Here is a 21,841-nt window from a genome sequence, read left to right on the forward strand (position 1 = left end):
TTAGATTTTAAGTCATTTTCAATAGATTCTGCTCTTATTTCTATGGCTAAATACTTATTTTCAAGAATGTCCATTCTTTCATTAATCTGTTTTAAAGTTTTACCAAAATCAGTAAATTGGTCAGAAAAATTCTGTATAGCACTCTGAATGGGTTGTAATGCCATTTTTAAGTCTTCTAAATGAAAATTAGAATCATTTTTTTCTTTTGCACTTACTTTTATGATTTCAGTAGATGATTTAGAGGTTTTAAGTCTCTTGGAGCCAGTGTCCTTCTCTGGAGAAAGCATAGAAGAGAATTTGGCCTTAGTTGTCTGTGCATCCATGGAATCTGAGTTGCCAGCCATGCCCAGGTTAGAAGTGTGAAAACAGAGAAACTGACACAGAGATAAGCATCTGGAGTGCACTTGTCCAAAGACTGTTAAAGCCAAAAGTATTCTGAGGTAAAATAATCCAAAAGTTTACCTTTTTCCAAAAATAAACAATCCCAAAGTGAAGGACTTGTATCAGAGATAATTTCTGTAAAAAAAAACTGGAAAACTTTCGCTTAAAAGTAGTTAAAAGTAGCCGGTAATTTACATAGCAGTGAGGAGCTCAATGAATAGGAAGCAGTCTAGTCGGCGGCCATCTTTGAATTCAATCTTTCTACTAAATTTTACCTTTCACCCTCTACATATACCAGTATCACACACCCCCCACCAGCATACCTCTCAAATTCTCACAACTTTTCTCTCACCATAATACACACTCCAATTGCTGCATACATACTCCTAGCTCACCTAACCTCTCTTTATCCCTTCTTCCAGACTCCAAGCACATATTCTACCAAAGACCACACTTTACCAACAAACCCAAGTTTTTCTCATTTCTCTGGTATTACTTTAGCAGTTCCCAGTCTTTTCCTTAGTACCTATATTCAAGTCTTCAAATACAAACTGTGTTGTCATAACCAAACTGCCCCACAACTACAACATGAAAATAAAAACAAAGAAAATGGCTCATCCCCACTTCCACACTCCACTTTACCTACAACTAAGTGGAGACATACACTCCAATCAAGGTCCCATTAATCTCCAACCTACAAGTCAAGCAACAGTTCCTCCACAAGCCAATACCACAACTATCTCACCTCACATTAGCTCCTTATTACACATTTTCACATTAACCTCAATATTATCTGTAATAAAATTGCTAAATTCCATGTCTGGCTAGCCTTAAAGTCCCCAGATGTAGTCATTCTTAAAGGAATCAGACTAAAACCAGAAAAAGAAGATAATGAAATCATACCTCCAGGATAGAACACATTAAGAGCAGATAAAGAGGAGGAGGAGTTCTAGTTTATAAAAATGAGCTCCAAAAGTAGATCTCCCTGTTTGTACCCCACCATAATTTAATAATGTTGAAAATCCTTAACACTTCCCTCAAACTAAACCCACACATGTGCTTATCCATAAGCATCTACATTCTCCAGGTAAAAAACATTAGTACAGTACAAGAATCCCTCAACTGGGCATCATCAAACCTTCCCAAGAAAAAAAATCCTGGAAGACATGAACTGACTTTTGGTCTTCTCAGCAAACTCTACTGAATTTAAACTTGTAAAGCCCCACTCAATTAAACAATGCCACCTACTTCAATAAAAAGAATAAAAGTAGATCAATTCTGGACCACATTTTAATCTCTGCACAAAATAATTTCACATCTTATGGTACCCTATCAGACTTCGTGACCAACTCAGTATATTTACCACCAGACAGCAAGCTACTATCAACAGGCAACAAAATACTAAACAAGTCCGCAATCTTTTCCAACTTAATATAGTTACCCTAGTCTCCAATCTAAAGCAAGTAAACTGCAAAAACTATTATCTTCCCTTAGATGATGCCATAGTAAACTTCAATAACATGTTCCTAAATATTTTAAATGATTATGACACTCTTAAGAAATGTGTTAACTCAAACCCAGCCCCATGGTTATTCAAAAACACTAAGCAAATAATGAAGCAGAAGGCCAAGGCCTGGAAATCTTTGTCCATAAATAGAACCCAAAATAACTACTTATAAAGAGCTTAGAAACTGTGCCAAATATTGAATTAAAGCAAATGAAAAATACTTGTATTTCCAAGCTGATATAAACCCAAAACGATTCTGGTCTGCCACAAATTTGATACTAAACTCTGGACGCTCTACACAATCTACCCTCAGTACAAAAGGTTAATGACCCAAAAAATATGCCAAATTTAACAACCATTTCATAAATCCAGGCTCCACCCCAATTAATAATTCAAGCTCTTCTACTCCAACAACCTAACCAGACTACCAACTTTCCTCATGCTTAATCCTTTAAGCCAGTCCCTACTTCAACCATTAAATCACTTCTGCAAAACTTAAAGCTTACCTCTGCAATATACCAGCTGAATATCTTAAAAATAATTGCCAAACCAATTGCCCTCCATAAATCAATCCCAATTACCCACTCTGTTAAGGAATCCTAGATCCACTACTCTGAAAAAAAATACTATATACTACCTCTCAAAAGGTGGAAACTCACTGGATATTACCAATTACAAACCTATTGCCATACTACTCTAAAATACTAGAAAAAATGCATTCAAACACAGCTACTTAGTCACATCTAACAATTCCCTACTATCCACCTCACAACATGGTTTTCGGCCACACCATAGCACCATTACTGCCCTACTCAATTTCTTAATACAGTCAACGTAAAGAGAAATGAAGGCAACCTCAGCAACCAAGCTCTGACTTGGTTCCACAGTTACCTTTCACACAGATCAAACAATTAACTGGCAAAATGACCTCTCCACATTCCTACTTATAACAGTGGGACTACCTCAAGGCTACATCATTGACTCCTTACTCTAACATTTTCATCAGCCACCTTTCAATTTCAACCAAGAATGCCTTACTAACACAATATGGAGAGGATTCCACTACCTCCACAGCAAAAAGCCTAGATCATTTTAAACAGATAAAAGAAGGCGCTCTCATCTCAGTGGAAACCTGGGTAGCAAAATCTCAATTACTTCTCAGCCACAAAAAGTCAAAACTTGTTCTTATCGCTCCTAAACAGCTAAATATACACAAAAAATTTCTCAATTACCACCACAAACACAATAAGTAAACATGTACCATACACTAACCTCCTTGGCATTTACAGTGATGAAAATAAAAAAAAAAATCTTATCACATACAGCACACAATCAAAAAAAATCAGCAAAAGCTAGGCTCCATTTACAAAGTCAAAGCCTCCCTGACCAATTCTGCTTAGGAACATATTGCCACTACTCTTCTCCCTGACTGTAGCTACACTTATCAACTTAGAATATACCCTGTTAAACAACTGAGATAAATGCTAGACCAAGACTGCTAAATTTGCTATGAAGTACCACTACACCTACAGCACTCACCATTGCACGATACTCAAAGAATTAGACTAGCTTGAATACCCCCATCTTACTTTCTCTCAACTCCTTATAACCCATGACCTCATCCATAAACCTGAAAAATTTCCAACTCTTGGCTATCTCATCCATCCAGGCCTCTCCGATCTACTGATACACTTTGTCTACAAGCCACCAAAAAGCACAACTCTGGGGCTGACTCCCTTTTTTATTCTACATCTCCAAAATTTGGAATGACATCCCACTCTGCTTTAGGCAAGAGCTCTCCAAACAACTTCAAAACTAAGTTAAAATCCTATCTAGATAATAAAAGGATATGCCAGTACTCCCCTCCTGGGGAGCACTAGGACCAAGGTTAAACGCCACCTTAAAGCCAAACTTCAAATCTTTTACCGCTCTAATTAACCGCTTATACTTTCTACATATTTCAGCAATTGACGCTCTCCATTTTTCTAACCCACACAAATTAGCAAAGAAAACTTTCCTCTTTTAGTTAAGATGGTCCTACAGTACATACCTCTTATTACTCACTCGGTTTCTCTTTTTTTCTCTTCCTTCCTTTAACTCTTTCAGCTTTGAAGATATTTCCCTTTGCACCATTTCTTCCTGCTGCTGCCTACTCATTCTGCATTCCTATTGTTCTGCAACTTCAACAGATTGTAATTTCTCTGAAATGTTTTGCGGTTATTAATTTCTTTTATCTGACCATTTTTTTCTCTTGCTGTTTAATGTATTTTTCAACAGTGATAACGTTAGCATGTTTTTCAACACTGTAATAATACAATCTCTGAAATAGGATCATAGGAAGTTACTAGGCTATTGGCCCTGAGGCCCTTACAAGCCTAGTCAAGAATTTAGCCCATGTTCCAACAAGTCAGCACCCTATGCCACTCAAGCAGGGACACAGGTGGAATCCCAGGAGTGTACTTTCTGTTCCCCATCCAGTTATCCAGGTTGTGCTCAAAAAGGTTAAATGAGGTACTCTGCTTTACGTGGAGAGGGAGTCTATTCCACAAAAGGGGGAGTCTCTGGGACACAAATCTGTCCCGCCAATAAGTCCTATTGATGTCACAGACCAGGTTGAGGTCACACTTGTGGGTTACTCGAGTGGAACCTGACTTGCGGATATGCAAATCAATCCAGTGACTTATTTTTGATAATTCTAAATCCATCCATCAACAACCCCTTTTCCCATTTTTGTACAAGGGGTCGGGGTGTCACAGTGAGAATCATCTACAGCCGAGGATCATACTGCTGGGTCGCTAACCAAATGTCTATTAATAATTTGTCAAATTTTATGTGGAGCGTTTCTCCCCGGGACTCCTCTGAAAAAGGGGTCAATTTTTGTATCCAGTTGGACAATCCTGGAAAACAAAGGCAATTAAAAATAAGCAAGCAAGTAAATAAATAGAAAAATGCCACGATTCAATAAAATCTTTTTAATTTGGCTATGATTTCAGTTGGAACAATGGCTCATTTGTGTACTTGCAAATTAGGAACATGTTATATGAAATTTCATACCTACAACAGATTAGGACTATTCAGAGATCCAACAGCATTGTTGACTTCAGATCCTGTGAAATGTCATTTTTCAACAAGACTCCTTGCTGGCCCCAGAAAAATCGAAGGAAGCAGAACCAGGAGTTCCAGTGTGTTGGTGTGCTGGCTGGATCCTAACCCCATATCAGATCAGTCAGTTGTGACACACAGCATTTAGACCATGAATCTGCCAAACTCCGGAGCCAGTACAACTTGGCTCTTACAAATATTTTTGGAGGTCTCTTGTACTGAGCACTGTACCTCATCAAAAATGCTGCAGTGAAATATCTTAACACCTTCATAAAGTGCACACTTTTCCAATTTATCTATAACTGATGACCCCAGCTTTGGGAATGGAGAACTTGTGACTTGAGACTAGGGTTTCACTTCGGTGCTGCTTTCAACAGTGTGATGTCTGACTTGGCGGGGGGTTCTGTCCACAACATAATCCTGGGGTGGTCAGAATATATGGTCCTCCTTTCTGGGGGATGGTTACAGTACAAGTCCTACATCAGTTTCATGACCTCATTCTGGAAACAAGGACTGGGTTGGAGCCTCAACGGTAGGAGCAAACTACATAGGAAAAATGGGAATTTTGGGAACAATATATGCAGGGAAGGAAAGAGGTGTAAAAAAAGTCAGGATCTGAATGTGCTGTATAATGTTTAACTGACAATGACTGGTTAGACTATAAGTGATGTACAATGTTTGCAACTACAGTTGTTTCAGTGGTGACTGTGATGCATAATGTTTGCAACTAAAGTGGTGTCAATGATTGTTTTTCATTTACATAAATTAAGATTGTCTGTCGTACGTGATAATTTAATAGATGTTTTTTGTTAAAAAAAATATTCACAAACAAATACACATTCATGTACGTGTTTTATGACTTTTCCTGGGCCTTTCAGCCACAGTAAAGTACAGCTGCATAACAAAACTTACTATAACAATAGAGGTTACACTCCATCTATTATACTTGCGTATTTCACTGCACAGTTATATATTAGTTTCTTTTTAACTAGATTTTTGTAAACTTGTATTTTTTCTTGTTGTTGTGTTGTTTAAATTCCTGCTTCTTTACTTTGTTTAACTATCATGTATTTTATAAGTTGTAAATCATTATAATACTTTGTTATCTATTAGGTTTTACTCATGGAGCTTTTCTCCCCAGGTCTCCACTGAAAATGGGCTTTTAGCCAAGTCTGACATTACCCGGTAACAAATATAAATAAATAAATAATTGATCGTTTTTGCAGTACCCTGCCAAGGATATAATCATTGGACAGCTTTCAAACCTTCAGGGCACATTCTACTTGCGCTATCTCCTGGCAGTTCAAAATGACCACATAAAAGTAGCTGTATGGGTGACACAAGTTTGAGTTTTCTCACCTAAAGAAGGAAGGCTACAGCCCTAAAAGGAAAATGCTAGGAATGGAAAAATCCACCAAGCAGTATATATAGCCACACCCTGGAAATACACCAAAAACAGAAAAAAGGGGATGGAGGGAGGGGATAGCAAATGTAACAGTGATCTATTAGAATATCTACTGTTATAGCAAGTTTGTTTATAGAACTGTACTATGTTCAGTCTTCAATCACTGTTGCGGTAGCCTATGCTATTTAAGTAGATCACAATAGCGTAGAATTATATAGGGAGGAAGCAATTTAATAATCTGGAAGCCCTTGGAGAATGGTCCTAGCAAAGCTTGTATGGGACCTGGAAAACAAATCCAGTTTATAATGCTCTTTTAAGGTATGTACAAAGGACTAAGCTGCTGCTTCTATAAGACTTCAGTGGCCTTTAGAAAAAGGACAGGCTCTAGAAGCAAAAACCCTGGTAGAAGGAGCCATTTACTCTGCCTCAAAGTGACTCATTATGATGAAAAAGTACAGTTTTGTACCTACCATAAATGTAGATGTTCGAAGATCCACATTGCTGCAGTCATAACCTGTGGGTAGTCCGCTGTCCTCGGTCGGCCCGAATACCAAAGTGTTAGGCTGGCGTCGGTCATGGTCGCTCAGATCTGACGTCAGTACGCCATGGTATTAAAGCGCATGACCGACGTCATATCCTCAGTCTTTCTTGCCCCAGATGTCAGAAGGCCCTAAAAAGAAAGGCCATAGCCAAAAACAGAAAAACCTCCAAAACCCATGTACAAACAATATTTACAACCCAAACTATACAACCACTCCAAACTACAGAGGGGAAGGAGGGAGGGTAAATTGGACTGCAGCAATGTGGATCTTCGAACATCTACATTTATGGTAGGTACAAAACTGTACTATGTTCTTCATCTCACATTGCTGCAGTCATAACCTGTGGGTAGAATCCCAAAGCAAAGGTAAAGGGAGGTAGGCAAAATCATAAAGCATTGGGAGCTGCTTACATGCCCTGTAAGACTGCAGTGGCAAACCCAGCCCTAGATTTGGAATAAAGAGGGAGATGGTAATGCTTAGAAAAAGTGTGCACTGAACTCCAAGTGGCTGCTTCCAAAATATCTTTAGTAGCTACACCCCTTAAAAAAGCAGTAGAAGTGGCAGTAGCCCTAGTGGAATGAGGTCTGATTCCAGCCGGAATCTCCTTACCATGATGAGAATAACAAAAAGCAATACAATGACCAATCCACTTAGAAATAGTTTGTTTTGAAACAGGTTTCCCCCGAGAGCCCAAAGCAAAAGAAACAAATAACTGTTGAGACTGTCTGAACCCTTTAGTCCTGCTCAAATAATAACGCAACTGCCTGTGAATATCCAAAGTGTGCAAAATTTTCTCCCCTTTATTTTGGGGATCAGCATAAAAAGTAGGCAAATGAATAGATTGGTTCAAGGCCACATTTGAAACCACTTTAGGCATAAAAGTAGGGTTAGTACGCAGAGATACCCTATCCTTATGAAAAATCAGGAAGGGCTCAACTGCCATGAGAGCCTGTAATTCAGATACCCTTCTAGCAGACGTAATGGCCAACAAAAAAGCAGTCTTCCAAGACAAAAACTTCAACTCAGATGTAGCTGCAGGTTCAAAAGGAGGTAAAGTAAGTTTTTCCAACACAAAATTGAGATCCCAGGAAGGAGTAGGAGCTCTGCGGGGGTCTTATGTTCTTTGCCCCTCTAAGGAATTGCTTAAACAAAGGATGAGAGAATAATGGTGGGTCACAGTCATAGTGAGCAGAAATGGCTGCAGCATGAACTTTTACAGAGGAGAAAGACAAACCCTTGTCCAATAATTCTGTAAGATATTGAAGTGAAACACTCAAATTAGGCCTGGAAACATCAAAGCTCTTTGCTTTGCTCCAAATGAAAAATCTCCTCCATTTATCAGCATAAACTTTCCTTGTACTAGGCCTTCTGGCCTCCAAAATGACATTCAAAACTTGTTGAGGAAGCTGCGACCCTCCAGGGTCTAGAACAGAATATGCCAGGCTGTTAGATGCAGGGACTGTATCCTGACATTGAGGAAATGATTGCCTGCCTTAGACAAAAGGTGTGGAATTGATGGCAAAGGCCAAGGAGGCTCCCGTACTAAACTCCTCAGCAGAGGGTACCAGTGCTGCCGTGGCCAATCTGGAGCTATTAGAATCATGGAGGGCTTGTCCTGTCTGACCTTCAAGAGCACCTTGGGAAGGAGAGGCAGAGGAGGAAAGGCATAGACGTGAAGATTGTTCCAACTGAATGATAGAGCATCCACTTTCCAAGCTTTTGGATGAAACATCTTTGTGCAAAACTTTGGCAACTGGAAATTTAGTGGAGAAGCGAACAGATCTATGTCTGGAGTCCCCCATATCACTGTCAACTGTCGAAATACATGGAGGATCCAACTTCCACTCGTGGGGATCCACCATCTGTCTGCTCAAAACATCTGCTAAGGAGTTCTGTGCTCCTGGCAGAAACCTTGCCTGAAGAGTGAGGTGCAAACTGAGAGCAGTTTCCCACAAAATCATAGCTTGCCTGCAAAGAGGGTACGAATGGGTTCCCCCTTGCTTGTTGATGTACCACATGACAGTTGTGTTGTCTGTTTGAATCAACACTTGTCCTGGGTGAAGTAGATCCTTGAAAGCCATCAATGCAAATTGGACTGCTAACATCTCCTTCAAGTTGATATGTAAATGTTGAAGTCTGGCAGGCCACGTGTCTTGAACCCATTTTCCATTGAGGTGTGCTCCCCAAGCCTTGTCTGAGGCATCTGTCGTTAAGATCTGACTCGCCTCTGGTCGGGTCACAGAGAGTCCCTTGTTTAGGTGACATTCCTGAGCCCACCACAAAAATTCCTTTTGAATGCAAGGTATTATCTGAATGACAGTGTCCAGATTGTGGCAGTGTTGCGTCCATACACTTTTGAGATACCATTGTAGCTTCCTCATATGCAGTTTGGCATTGGGAAGCACCAGAATACAAGATGCCATGAACCCCAAGGCTTGAAGGACTGTCCTTGCAGTCAGCCTGGACCGTAGAGACAATTGTTGGAAGTAAAGTGTAAGATTTCTTTGCTTGTCCGGGGTCAAAAAAGCCATCTGGGAAGCTGTATTCAGTCTCACACCCAGAAAGCACATTTCCTGACAGGGTACTAGACTGGACTTTGTTTCGTTCACAGAATACCCTAGGCACCTTAACACTGCCATAACATACTGTAGATGGTGAAGTAGCTTGTTTTTGTCTTGAGCAAGAATCAGGCAGTCGTCCAAATAAGGATAAATTTGTATTCCTCTTAACCTTAAGAAGGCTATCACCGGAGCCAGAACCTTTGTGAACACCCTGGGCGCAGTAGATAAGCCAAAGGGCAATGCAGAGAACTGATAATGTAAAGTCCCAGCCCGAAAACGCAGGAATCTCTTGCAACTGGGACTGATAGGAATATGAAGATAAGCCTCTTTGAGATCCAGAGTTACCATCCAGTGATCTTTGCCCAACAGAGGCAGAAGTTGTTGCAAAGTCAACATTTTGAATTTTGGAATGTCCAGGTATGTGTCGAGGATAGATAAATCCAAAATTGGCCTCCAAGTGTTTCCTTTCTTTGGCACAAGAAACAGGCGAGAATAAAATCCTAGGCCCACTTCTGACAGAGGGACCTGCTGTATAGCCCCCATTTGAAGAAGTAAAGAAATCTGTTTGTGAGCCTCCACCCTTTGCTGAGGAGGAACGTCTGGCATGCCTTTGAAAGGAGGCAATGTGTGGAAATAAAACTTGTAGCCTCGGTCTATAATGTCCAACACCCATTTGTCCTGGGTGACTAAAAGCCAGTTTTGTCTGAAGAGTGCCAACTTTCCTCCCAGAGGAGCTGTCAGACAGGAAGGATCTGGCAGCTGAAGATGCAGGTCATTGGGTCTGTTTACGAAAGGACTGGCCCCTGCCCTCACTTGTAGATTGTGCAGGGGAACTCCAGGTTCTAGGCCTGAAAGAACCCGGAGCTCTGCCCCTACCACGTCTAGATCTGCCCCTAGACTGTAAATCAGAAGAAGGGTAAGCCCATCCCTTAGTAGGCCAATTTCTGCTAAACTTAGGGGGCTGCACCTGCAAAAAATCCTTAACAGTCTGCATAGACTTAGCTTTGTCTTCCATTTTCTTTAAGACTGACTCCACAGGAGAACCAAACAAAACTTCAGACTGCAGAGGAGCATCCAAAATTCGAGCTTTAACATGCTCTGACAAGTTCTGATCCTTAAGCCAGGCGTGCCTACGAATAACTGATCCAGTGGCAGCCACCCTGGAAGAAGCCTGTAAAGCATCGAAACCACACTGCAAAGAATGCTTACCCACCTGATCAGAGGCATGAACCAAATCCTGTAATTCCTTACACTCTATGCCCTCTGCCAAAGCATCTACCTTAGATTTTAACCGAGTAAGGAGAAAAGTCTGGTACTTCAACATATGAAACTGGCAATTCAAAGCCCTCATTGCTAGAGTGGAAGAGGTATACACTTTTTTACCCCACCTATCCAAAGCTCTAGAATCTTTATCCATAGGAACTGGATTCTTTACAACAGAAGCCCTGACACCCTTAGGTCCCTGGCTAATAGTTTCTGGGTCAGCCCTTGGGCTCTTATACAGATATTTATGAGCCTCAGGCACTCTGTAATACCTATCTGGTTTAACTGGCGCAGGAGGCAGAGAGTCTGGATTAAGGGAAGCTTCAGAGAAAGCATCCTGAACAACATCCAAAACAGGAGGTATAGCTAAGGGCCGATGTTGTGGTAAAAACAAAAATTCCCTAAGCCTCTTTCGGGAATCTGAGAAATCCTGACCTTCCCATTTAAAATGCTCCCTCATAGAATGCAGGGTTTCTGAAAAAGAAAAATCCTCTGGAGGAGAAGCAGAAGGACTGGAATCCTTTGCGTCTGAATCAGAATAAGGAGGAAAATCCTGAATGTCTTCAGCCGAAGACTCGGAGTAATCTGAAAAATGCTCCAAACCTTCCACCTCTGGCTCCACCCTAGGCCTCTTATCTGGAGGGGGCATAGAACCCCTGATTAAGGAAATCAAATCTTCTGCCATTTTTAGCATGTGTTTTTTAGGTACAGAACCTGCAGAACTAGGACTGACACCATAGGAAGACAAACCAGGCCTGACCTTGGAGGGTACCTTAGAGACAGAAGGGGAAGGCCTAATCACCTTATGCAAAGAAGGGAGTACAGCAACCTGAGAGGCCCTCTCAGCCTGACCCGACTCCTGAGAGGCCACATCTTGCAAAATTAACGGCTCCCCCTGAGACTCAGCTGAAACCTCGGCTGGATCCACAGATTCCACCGTAGTTTCTAAAGAACCGGCGTCCGGAACGGACGACTCATCCTGCTTGGACTTTAACGATTTTTCCTTGCGCTACTTAGCGGTGGCGCCGGAGGATCCGGCGGCATATTGTAATTACACCGCTTACGAAGACAAGCCTAGCGCAATCTAACCTACGTTTAATGGTGCGCTTATTAAATCTAGCACAAAAGCGACACCCGACTACGTCGTGTTCAGGCCCCAAACAAGGAATACAGAGAGAGTGGTAATCCCTATGCGGTATCTGTTTCCCACAAGAAATACAATTATTCACTTTTTCTGACATCCGGAATTAACTGAGGCAAGAAAAAACAAAAATATTCCCCAACGGGGTACTTAGCCCAACTTGGTTTTCGGTCTGAAACTCAGAATACGAAAATTTCAGAACACCGAACGGCACTTGCAAACGCTGCTTCTGCTTCGGACCATGCGGCAAGAAAGACTGAGGATATGACGTCGGTCATGCGCTTTAATACCATGGCGTACTGACATCAGATCTGAGCGACCATGACCGACGCCAGCCTAACACTTTGGTATTCGGGCCGACCGAGGACAGCGGACTACCCACAGGTTATGACTGCAGCAATGTGAGATGAAGAACATCAGAGAATAAATAGCATGAGACAACCAGCTAGAAATTATTTGCTTTGACACTAGTTGTCTTCTTATCTTCACAGGAAACAAACGGCTGATCAGCCTTCCTGAAGGATTTTGTTTTGTCCAAGTAGTCTCGGAGCTTTCTGTGGTCATCTAGAGCATGCAACATTATTTCTCCCTCGTTTTACGTGCAAGAAAAGACAAGGAGAGTAACAGATTTGCTCAATGTAAACTATGAAACCATTTTTAGGTATAAAAGAAGGATTTGTTCTAAGAAAAGAAAAACCCTGTCCTTGAAGTCTGCAGTAAGCAATTACTGATGCTAGGCACTCTGTAAATGCCCTTGGTGCAGTGGATAGACCACATGTAAGACAGAGAACTGAATGTAAGCCAGATACAAAAAATCATAAAATTCTTAATTTTTTTGCAAATTGGTTATGTGATAAGCATCTCCTAAGTCTAATATTACCATGAAACTTCTATGACCCCCCCTAAGACAACATGAGCTGTAACACTGGAGGAAACAGTAAGGTTTGGTTTACAGGATAACAGAGTATTCCCTTGAATGGGTGAGAGAGGGATTCCTACTATGATCTATAAACCTGTAGGATGATTCTCAAAACTCATTTGTCCGAGGTAACCTGATGTCAATGAGGAAGATGAAGGCCTAGATGGAGAGATACATTTAAAGGATTGCTAGGTTGGGGACATAAAAGAGCTAAGTACTCATTCTAAAATTTTGGACTGTTTTTGGTTCTGGGAGGCCCACTTTTCTTCTTTGATCCTCTTTGCCTCTGCATTTTTTAAATTTTTAAATTTTCTGAACTTGGAAAGGTGGATAAATATCTGGGTAATAACCTTAATCAGTTTCCCTCTTTCATCAAATCTGTTTAGGAACTCAACAGCAGATGGGCTAAGCAACACATCTTTGTCAAGGGGAGAATTTACATTTCTGCTTTAATAGTTTTTGACAACTTTTAGTGAACAGAAACACTCTGCAGACAGAAAATTAGCAAGTGCCATGCCTGCCAAATAAAGTCAACTATGGCAGATGCCAATCTGTAGTGGAGATCATTTATTCAGAAAAGTCAATGCACCAAGGATGAAAGCCTGACTGAAAAGTGTAGCATAAAAAGAGATTTAAGTGAAAAAAAAATGTAAGATATTAATTACTGTAAAGTAAAATGCAAGGCTGGGTAGATAAGTGATGCATAATGTCTGCAACTGGGAGTGTGTCAGTATGATTTGTGATGTAAAATGCTTGCAACTAGGATTGTGTGGGTGTGATTTGTTTTCATTTATATAAATGTATGATTGGCTATGTAGTAAGTGATTGTTTAATAAAGATGTTCCTTGCTTAAAAACAAAGGCAGGAATTGAACAATTATTGTAAAATTGCTTAGGTTGTATGATACGCCGCAATATATGTGAAGTATAATGTTCATTATGTCAATAATTCAATAAAGGTGTTTGGAGAAGTAATAAGAGTTGAACACAGCTCAAACAAATTCCAGTTTCATCTATATGACCAGAGAGAGAGGTTTGCAGTGGGAAAGAATTTGAGCACAAAGCTAATGTAATGCATTATGGGGACTGGGGGGGGGGTTCAGCAACCAGGAATGTATCATGTGTAGAGTAGTCCTAATGCCTTTGGTGCGAGTCCTGTTTTTTCCTGCAGCTCTATGACATCTGATCAAGCTGTTCTGTGCAGGAGTGTCTGAGCAAAGTACAACATATGAAGTCATACATTATGCACAAAAATGAAAGCAATGCATGAAATCTGTTTGCCTGAGAACACACATTCTTACGAGTATAAATTCATCCAGCCTAGTCAAGGAGTCTTAATGCAAAGCAAGTAAATCAATACAGCAAATCGGTGAAACATTCCAAACATTCATCTAAATTCCCTATTCCTGATACAATATTTGCAGCAGGTTAACAGGGAGCATCTCTCTCAACCTCTTAAATCAAGACATCTGGACAAAGCCATAAACACAATTAAGACAAAGGCCAAAAATAGGGACAATTTTTAAATATTGCTCTTACAAACTTAGATAGTTGAATAGGTTTTGCAATAGCATGAATTTTCTGAAGGGCATGAAGTCAAACTAAAATGTCTCATTTTCTAACTTCAGTCTTTAATGATTTGCCACTAATTTGCCAGAAAATTACGATTTTATGAAAAACTGACCAAAAATATATATAGCAAAAATCTGGACATTCTGCGAAAATCTGTACAGTTGAGAGGTACGAGTCAAGCAGTAACTGGGTTTCAAAAAGTGAGCAGCTGCCTTCCACATGCGGCAGCTGTGCAATGCAGCTGTCATATTCAAATTTGGTGGTGAGACTGGGAAGTGTTTCAAAGGAAACCCAGACAGCAACCTTAGGGCTTGGAACACTGTCTATAAACTCCCTGTGGTTTTAGGAAAGGTGTAAACAACTTAGCCTCATCACAAACAATGACTGCATCAAGTCGGAATGGAAAAGCAAGCTCTGCTGTTCCAGCTATACCTGGAGATATGTCCTGAAGATATGTTTTGCTGATCTTGTAATCAGTTCGGTCACTCCAATTTTCTGCCCAAAACATAAGAAAAAAAAATCAATAAACATCCTGCAAGTGAACAAAACACTGGCAAATTATACACAATATTTCAGAAAGCATTAAGGCATTACATAGATGTGATCCAGCTGTGATCTTCCAGGTGTTTTTGTAACAAACTCAACAACTCTACCCATATAACGCATGTTGATGCCCCTCTGATGCATTGCGTCAGCCAGAGTAGCTCCATCCATTGGCAGTACTGTATGATCAAGGCAGTCTTTTATCTGTAACAGAGAACAATCATTTTATGTACATAGATAAATACTAAGTGAACAGTTTTTAAAAAAATGTTCATAAACTACTTTGTTCAGATTTGCAAGCCATTTTACTATAAATATATAAATGAAAATTAATAAATATTGCAAGCTGTTGTGATCCTGTTATATACAATCTGAAATGTATGCTTATGAGCTGAACTCAAAAGATAACACAATGTACTAAGCCATTCATTTGTCTCAAATCACGGCCAAAACAAGAAAAATGACACACTTGCTTTGAGAGAAAATTCTGAAGCACAACAGCTATTTAGTGGCATTTTAAAGCACAGAGTATTATACGGAGGCTGTGGAATACAGTTCTAAAGCATATCCTAAACTCCTTCAACAGGACAAAACATTAACATGCAGACTACACTGCTAGCCTTATGGAGAGAAGCAACTTGGAATCATAGTGAGCCACTGCAAGCCTGCAAAAAAGCAAAATTCTTCCACACCAAAATTTACCTGTCAGCTAATCACCTGCGTTGCTCCGCTTCTTCAAAAAGAAGTGGCACAAGACAGGTGATGGACGAATATACATGTATGGGTGTGATCTTCTCCCCTCTCCTCCTACAGGTGAAAACATGTACTTTTCTACAATGTGGCACAAATATGCATCTGTATATGCCTCTAAATTACAATAAGCAATGGTGAACATAAGCAGGAAGGGGTTCCAGCCTTAAATGTTCGAGCATACAACCTCTTCTTTCAAAACAGTCAGTACAGTAGTTTGCCTGCAAACATGGCTAATATGACAATACTCAGAACCCAGATGTTCTAGATTTCCATGGTTACCACTACTCATTCTCTTTATTTTAATATCCATAACAACACCAAGTGTCTCCCTTACTATCATTACCACTGCTCATTCTTTGGCTTCTCTCCACCAGGACTCATTCAGAAAAAATATTAATAGATGTCTCTTGGCAATTTTTAGCTTTCACTGTGCTGAAGTACACAGTCAATATCCCACAAGTAGTCCACTTCCTACAGAATTAGCAAAGTTAGCAGGGTGGCATTTTAAGATGGCACTTGTAGCATTTAAAAACGTATACACAAGAACACTGCTTTTGATGTCTAATTTATTTAAAGACCTTTGCTACATACCCTAAAGCAGTCACCTAGACTGTAATAAACCAACTCTGCGTGAGTTAGAAGGATACTCATGTAAATTAGGCATCTGACACACTGCCATTCAGCAGAACCTTAGAACTGTCACATAGCTTGCATGGATGTTTACAAACTCCTCAGTGGTCACAAAAGCCTTGTGTCTGACAACCTCATACAACACTAGAGTAGGTTCTTACAGGAGGCATTGGCCATTTATGTCAAAAACCTATTCTTGGAGGTACTGTTTTACCTGTTCTTTTATTCATGCTTAACTAAAACCAATTTTATCTTCCTTTAAAACATTTTTGAATTGTATTTTTCGTAGCAGACCCTGATTTCTACCACATCTTTCCTACGCCTCTTTCAAGTTTCAATCAAACAAGGATGAAGAAATGAAAAAACAGGCATTTGCGGTTTTCAATCAAATAAGGATGAAGAAATGAAAAAGACAGCCATTTGCTGCGTCATCTGTTTTTGACATAAGCCTGCATCAACTCTCTGGGCTTTGCAATTACTACATGTAGTACTCTAGTAGGTTCCAACATTTCACATATTTGGAATCGTATAATTTTGTTTATGTTGTTTTTTTTTCTGATTAACGTTGGTTAGCAATAAAGTATGTTTCTAAACATACTTTTCTTAGAAATGTCATATCTAGAGTGTTTTTTGAAATGTTTCACCCTTACTACTTCTGTTCCCTTTAATATTCCATTCTGTAACTGCTCTCTAAATTTGTTTCATTTTATCTGCATCACAGCTACTCCTTTGTACTGTTACAGCTTACCCAAACATATCATTAAGCCCATGCACTCAATTAAGTTGTTGTATCTTTTGACTTTTCCCGGTTAGGGGTCGCCACAGCGGAACTCCGGTCCGCTAATGATTGGCAGTAGATTTTTATGTACCGAGTTGCCAGCCCTGACGCACAACCTTCAACGAAGGTACGCCCATTCATGCATGTCTCCACACAGAAGACACTTTAGCTGAGAATCGAACAGGACGTCTTACTGTGCGCTGACAATGCTACCGCAGCACCACCACCGCAGTTCATGCACTCAAGTAGCCTTCCTAAGACTTGCACTCAAGTAGCCTTCCTAAGACTTGTACACCTAAATCCTACCATCACAAAAGCACCTATATGAAAGTGAGTATACATCCAAAAACAAGAACCTTGCTTTATGCTTGCAAGTATAACCTTTCATTTTCTTTTGAAAAGAATTCAACATTTTTAAAGTTTTGCAATATATTTCCTATTAAACTTTCTCCATGAAACCACAGCAAATTCTAATTTACTTTACACACTCATGCTAATCAGGGCCCAAGATATTTTGCCTTTCCATTTCCAAGTTCATCCTGTCCATGTTAAGGACTAGCTTATGATCATCTGCACTTTTACTAATAATCTAAAACATCTACTAGAAATCATCTGATCCTGTGATTTAATCAGGTATGCTCTTTTACATCATCGGCATATTGATTTATTTTTTGCTAACCTTAATCTGAAATGTACAATGCAGAGACGAGTTCCCAATATTGACACTCTCAAAGGATACTACACTTCACCTCATTTTATTTGCTCAAATGATATTCACTTATCACATTCCACTCCCTTTCATCTGAATATTTTATCCAGCGATACACAAAAGGGTTAAGCTTCATGTTCACTAACTTCTCAATCAGCACATTGCATATTAAGCAGAAAAACACACTTGGGAAATCAAAAGGGGCATCAAGTGCAGTCCATTAGCTGTTTCACTTAATCATGCAGAACTGTGGAACTATGAATTTTGATTTTTTGACATGTATGCTGATATAAGCACCCACCTCTAAGGTTACATTTACAGACATTTTGCTAGTTTTGAAGGCCTAATACAGTCCCCCATCTTGTAAAAAGGATGACCTCTGATCTTTTCAACTCTTCTGGAATCACATTTAAAACCAGTCTATTACAAAATATTACAGTAATTTCACTCAACCGCCTTGTATCATGACTGGCTATCATAACATTTCCTGCATTGCTTTTTATTTCATGTATTAAATAATCTTACTGGATAATGGGTGAAATTAGTTTGACATGAATGAACTTCTTGTCTTGTGACTTTATCCATCATTTTTATCAGATTTCTATATAATGATTAGTAAAAGCCTCTATCAACTCTGGTGTATTATACATCAGCATTCTTTCATTACTTAAGTCAAGCTGTGGGTATTGCATCTTCTTGGCTTGACTACCAGCCACAGCAGACTACCATTACCCATAAATCCATTAATACAGTTGTGAACACTAGGAGCTCAAATCATGCATTTAACTTGCTCAGTAATTGACAACCCTTACCATTATACCATCTGCTCAATCTTGTGTCAGTATACAATGACATATGCAGACAAACATGAAGGATTTAAGATATAAAGATTCGGTTTAATACGTCTGGGATACTAAAGTTCTTGTACAGCATTATTAGTTCACTCCTCTGACTTCACTACAGTGAATAATAAAGGTTTCTTTTAAATATATCATGTGGCAGGGATCTACACTTAATTTAGGCTTGAGTGCATTTTTATAAGTGGCTAGCATAGTCAGGTTTGAGTGTAACACATTAAAAATACTATAATCACATGAATTGCAGGATATCATACACCTGAAAGTTACAGAAAATTAATCTTGTGGCTTCCCTGTAGATAGAACAAATATATTCCTTGAAAGTTTAGTATCAGCAATTATGTATACATCATTGTACTCTTCTGCATCCTCTCTATTCTCCCTTCCCTACTACCATAACTCAACTGCTCTGTATTGTATAATTACCCTCTGAAGATAAGTCAATGTGTTATGTAAATTCATTCAAATGTTTTATTGTATATTTGCAATGTTTTTTCTTCAGTGTTATAATGCCTCTTACTATATTGTACTGTGGACCTTTATCTACAGTTGATTAACTATTTTACTGTATACTTTTCACTGCATTCACCTTCAATTTTATACATTTTTCTTGCTTACTTGTACTGTGGAGCTTTTCTCCCCAGGCCTCCACTGAAAAAGGGCTTTTGCTCAACCAACCAATTTCGAATTCAGTCTACTAAATATCCATTTATGCTGAATGTCCTTAATTTACAAGTATTATGCTACACTATGTCAAATGCATTACTAAAATGAACTATATTGTAGTTGCATTTAATGTAAAGTTCTGTACTACAAATATCAAAGATATGTGTGGCTTGCATCTACACTGTCTTTTGTCAGTCAGACAAGAGTTTTCCACATTTTATTGTAATAACCAAACCAGACTTCATTCCTACACAGTTTCCTGACAGCTTAACAAGCCTAACTATTAATGTGTGTGTTTAAATGACACAGGAACTTAATATTTACATAGTATGTCATTAAACAGAATTATTCATCTAGTACTGGTGAACAAAGATCCTTTGCATCATAATTTGCAATTTCACCACTTTTGGGAGCATTTGAGGTCTTTATGCCATCTTCCAGTACTACTTGTATGAGAACTGGGACACTGCTTCTATCCCTCGGCTTAGACAAAACAATCTGTACAGTACTTAAGAGTACAAAAATGGGGTCTATATCATTTCAGCAAATACTTACTTTGTCGAATTGCTATTCATCAAACCCATATTGTTGAAACCTCTCCATCAAATGGCCGTTTCAGTGAACTTTTTCACAGGGAAAAACAAGAAAAGCAACGGTTGGCCATTATCAAGAATTTGCCCTTTTCCCTGCTGTAGTGTGATCTTGGAGTCTGTATATTTAGTTGGGGGGGGGGGGTGAGGGGAACAGCCCCTCTCCCACACTGGGAAGGGGGTGTTGGGGCAAAGCCCCCCAATTGGGTAGGTTTTAAATTTTTGGAATTTAGTGACGTGGACTAGGTTGGCTGGACATTGCTTTGCCCTGTGAAAAAGTTTGATGAAAACGGCCGTTCAATGAAGAGAGGTTTCGACAATGTGGGTTTGGTGAATAGCGATTCAACAAAGTATTCGACGATGTGATAATAGACCAAAAAAAAATGGACATCTAAAATTAGAATGTAATCAGTCTCTCTTCACTTTTTCTGTATGGAATTGCACTACCTTCACTATTTCACCTTCCTGATGTAAATGGCTTTACCACCACATTTTTTGTACTAGTCAAGACTTGCTCTTTCCTTTTTCTAGAAGTTCTAATAACTTCTTTCAGACTGGTCACTCTTGTTGCACATTGATTCTTACTTAACTTGAAATTATGCTGTCTTAATCTATTCAACAGTTGCACAAGTCTCATCACACTGTTCTGGTGTCGGACTATGCTTTTAATTATTCACAAGAAAATTCTTTGAAACACCTCTGGTGTTAATGAAATACCAAACAGAAGTCTAAGAGACTTGCCCCTTTCTAAAGACGAATGTCACATCAAACATACATATGAGCTGGGTCGTTGTTCACCTAGCGGTGTCTTCCAGAAATCCAGGTTTGCATCTCAAGTGAAAAAAACACAGCAACTAGCATTTCCAAGACCACTTGCTTCTTGCTGTAGCATGAAGCACTGGGCATACTGTTAAATTATGTGATATTCTCCTGGCAATCTTCATCAGCCTTTAATAGACCAGCACAGCCATAATGTATAAAACTGCTACAGCTCTACAAATATTTTGACATGTCTCTGTGAAACTGGGACTTTTCTTGTACACATGTAATATTTACTTCTGCATTGTCTTCTTATACTATTCCTATCTTATAGCAGAGTCAGTAGTGCAACAGGCAGCACACTCATCCTTGGTGCAGAAGGCTGTACGTTTTACTCAGACATCATGTAGATCGATTGCTGACACAGCAATGCAGCATTTGGGGGGGGGGGGGTCTTGTACTCCTGAGTGTGTCATTCTTTGGATGAGATGTTAAACAGAGGTCCCATCTGCTTGAGTTGGTGGTAATTTAACTGGATGTAAAAGATCGCACGGCACCTGTTGAGAAGAGAATGAGAAGTTCCCTGATGTCCTAGACAAATTTCCCCCAGAAGTATAAACATTACTTTGGGTCTCCCCTGATGAGAGGTCAAATAGCCTAGTTGGACTAATCTGGTCAAAGGACAAATAGAAAATAAAAAAAAAAAAAAAAAGCCAAGCAGATTTTAAATGCATTAACTGAAGATAACCCGTATTTAAACCCCAAGGGTAGAAGGGTAGCAAAGTAGTAAGAAACAAACAGTGTTAAGACCAAGTAGCAATCAAGAATGCTATCATGCAAAGTCTTTTCTCTACTGCTGAGAAACTATTTCATTACGGAAGTGTTTAGAGTTTTAAAAGACATAGCTACTTTGCTTTATTAATTAGGTCTGTACTAAGCTGATGGCTAAAGAGACCACTGAAAATATATATGTATTCTAGCTGTAAGACAGAATTAATATTTAAAGTCCTTCCAAGTTTTCTAGAATGTGATCCTTCATTACTGGGAAAAACTTGCCTGGACCAAAATGCAGCTACTCATAGCTACATTGGCCTTCAGTAGTCTATCTTTCAGAATTTTTCAGTAACAACCCAAATATTGGGGAGAGGGGCATACAGTAGAAAG

At 39.4% G+C, this 21,841-nt stretch overlaps 1 protein-coding gene across 2 annotated transcripts in view; it reads right to left on the reverse strand.

The window, feature by feature from the left end:
* The window catches only part of CLUH (clustered mitochondria homolog), a 662,807-nt gene that overhangs the window by 233,461 nt on the left and 407,505 nt on the right, over positions 1–21,841 (reverse strand). For both annotated transcript variants that reach the window (XM_044054416.1, XM_044054415.1), the window contains exons 14-15: positions 14,987–15,139; positions 14,825–14,887 (exon numbers count right to left, since the gene is read on the reverse strand). In XM_044054416.1, coding sequence (XP_043910351.1) covers positions 14,825–14,887; positions 14,987–15,139 — 216 coding nt within the window. The remainder of the gene's footprint in view (positions 1–14,824; positions 14,888–14,986; positions 15,140–21,841) is intronic.

Source organism: Protopterus annectens, chromosome 13.part0 (genome assembly GCF_019279795.1).
Source record: "Protopterus annectens isolate FY-2018-M chromosome 13.part0, PAN1.0, whole genome shotgun sequence".
NCBI lineage: Eukaryota > Metazoa > Chordata > Ceratodontiformes > Protopteridae > Protopterus > Protopterus annectens.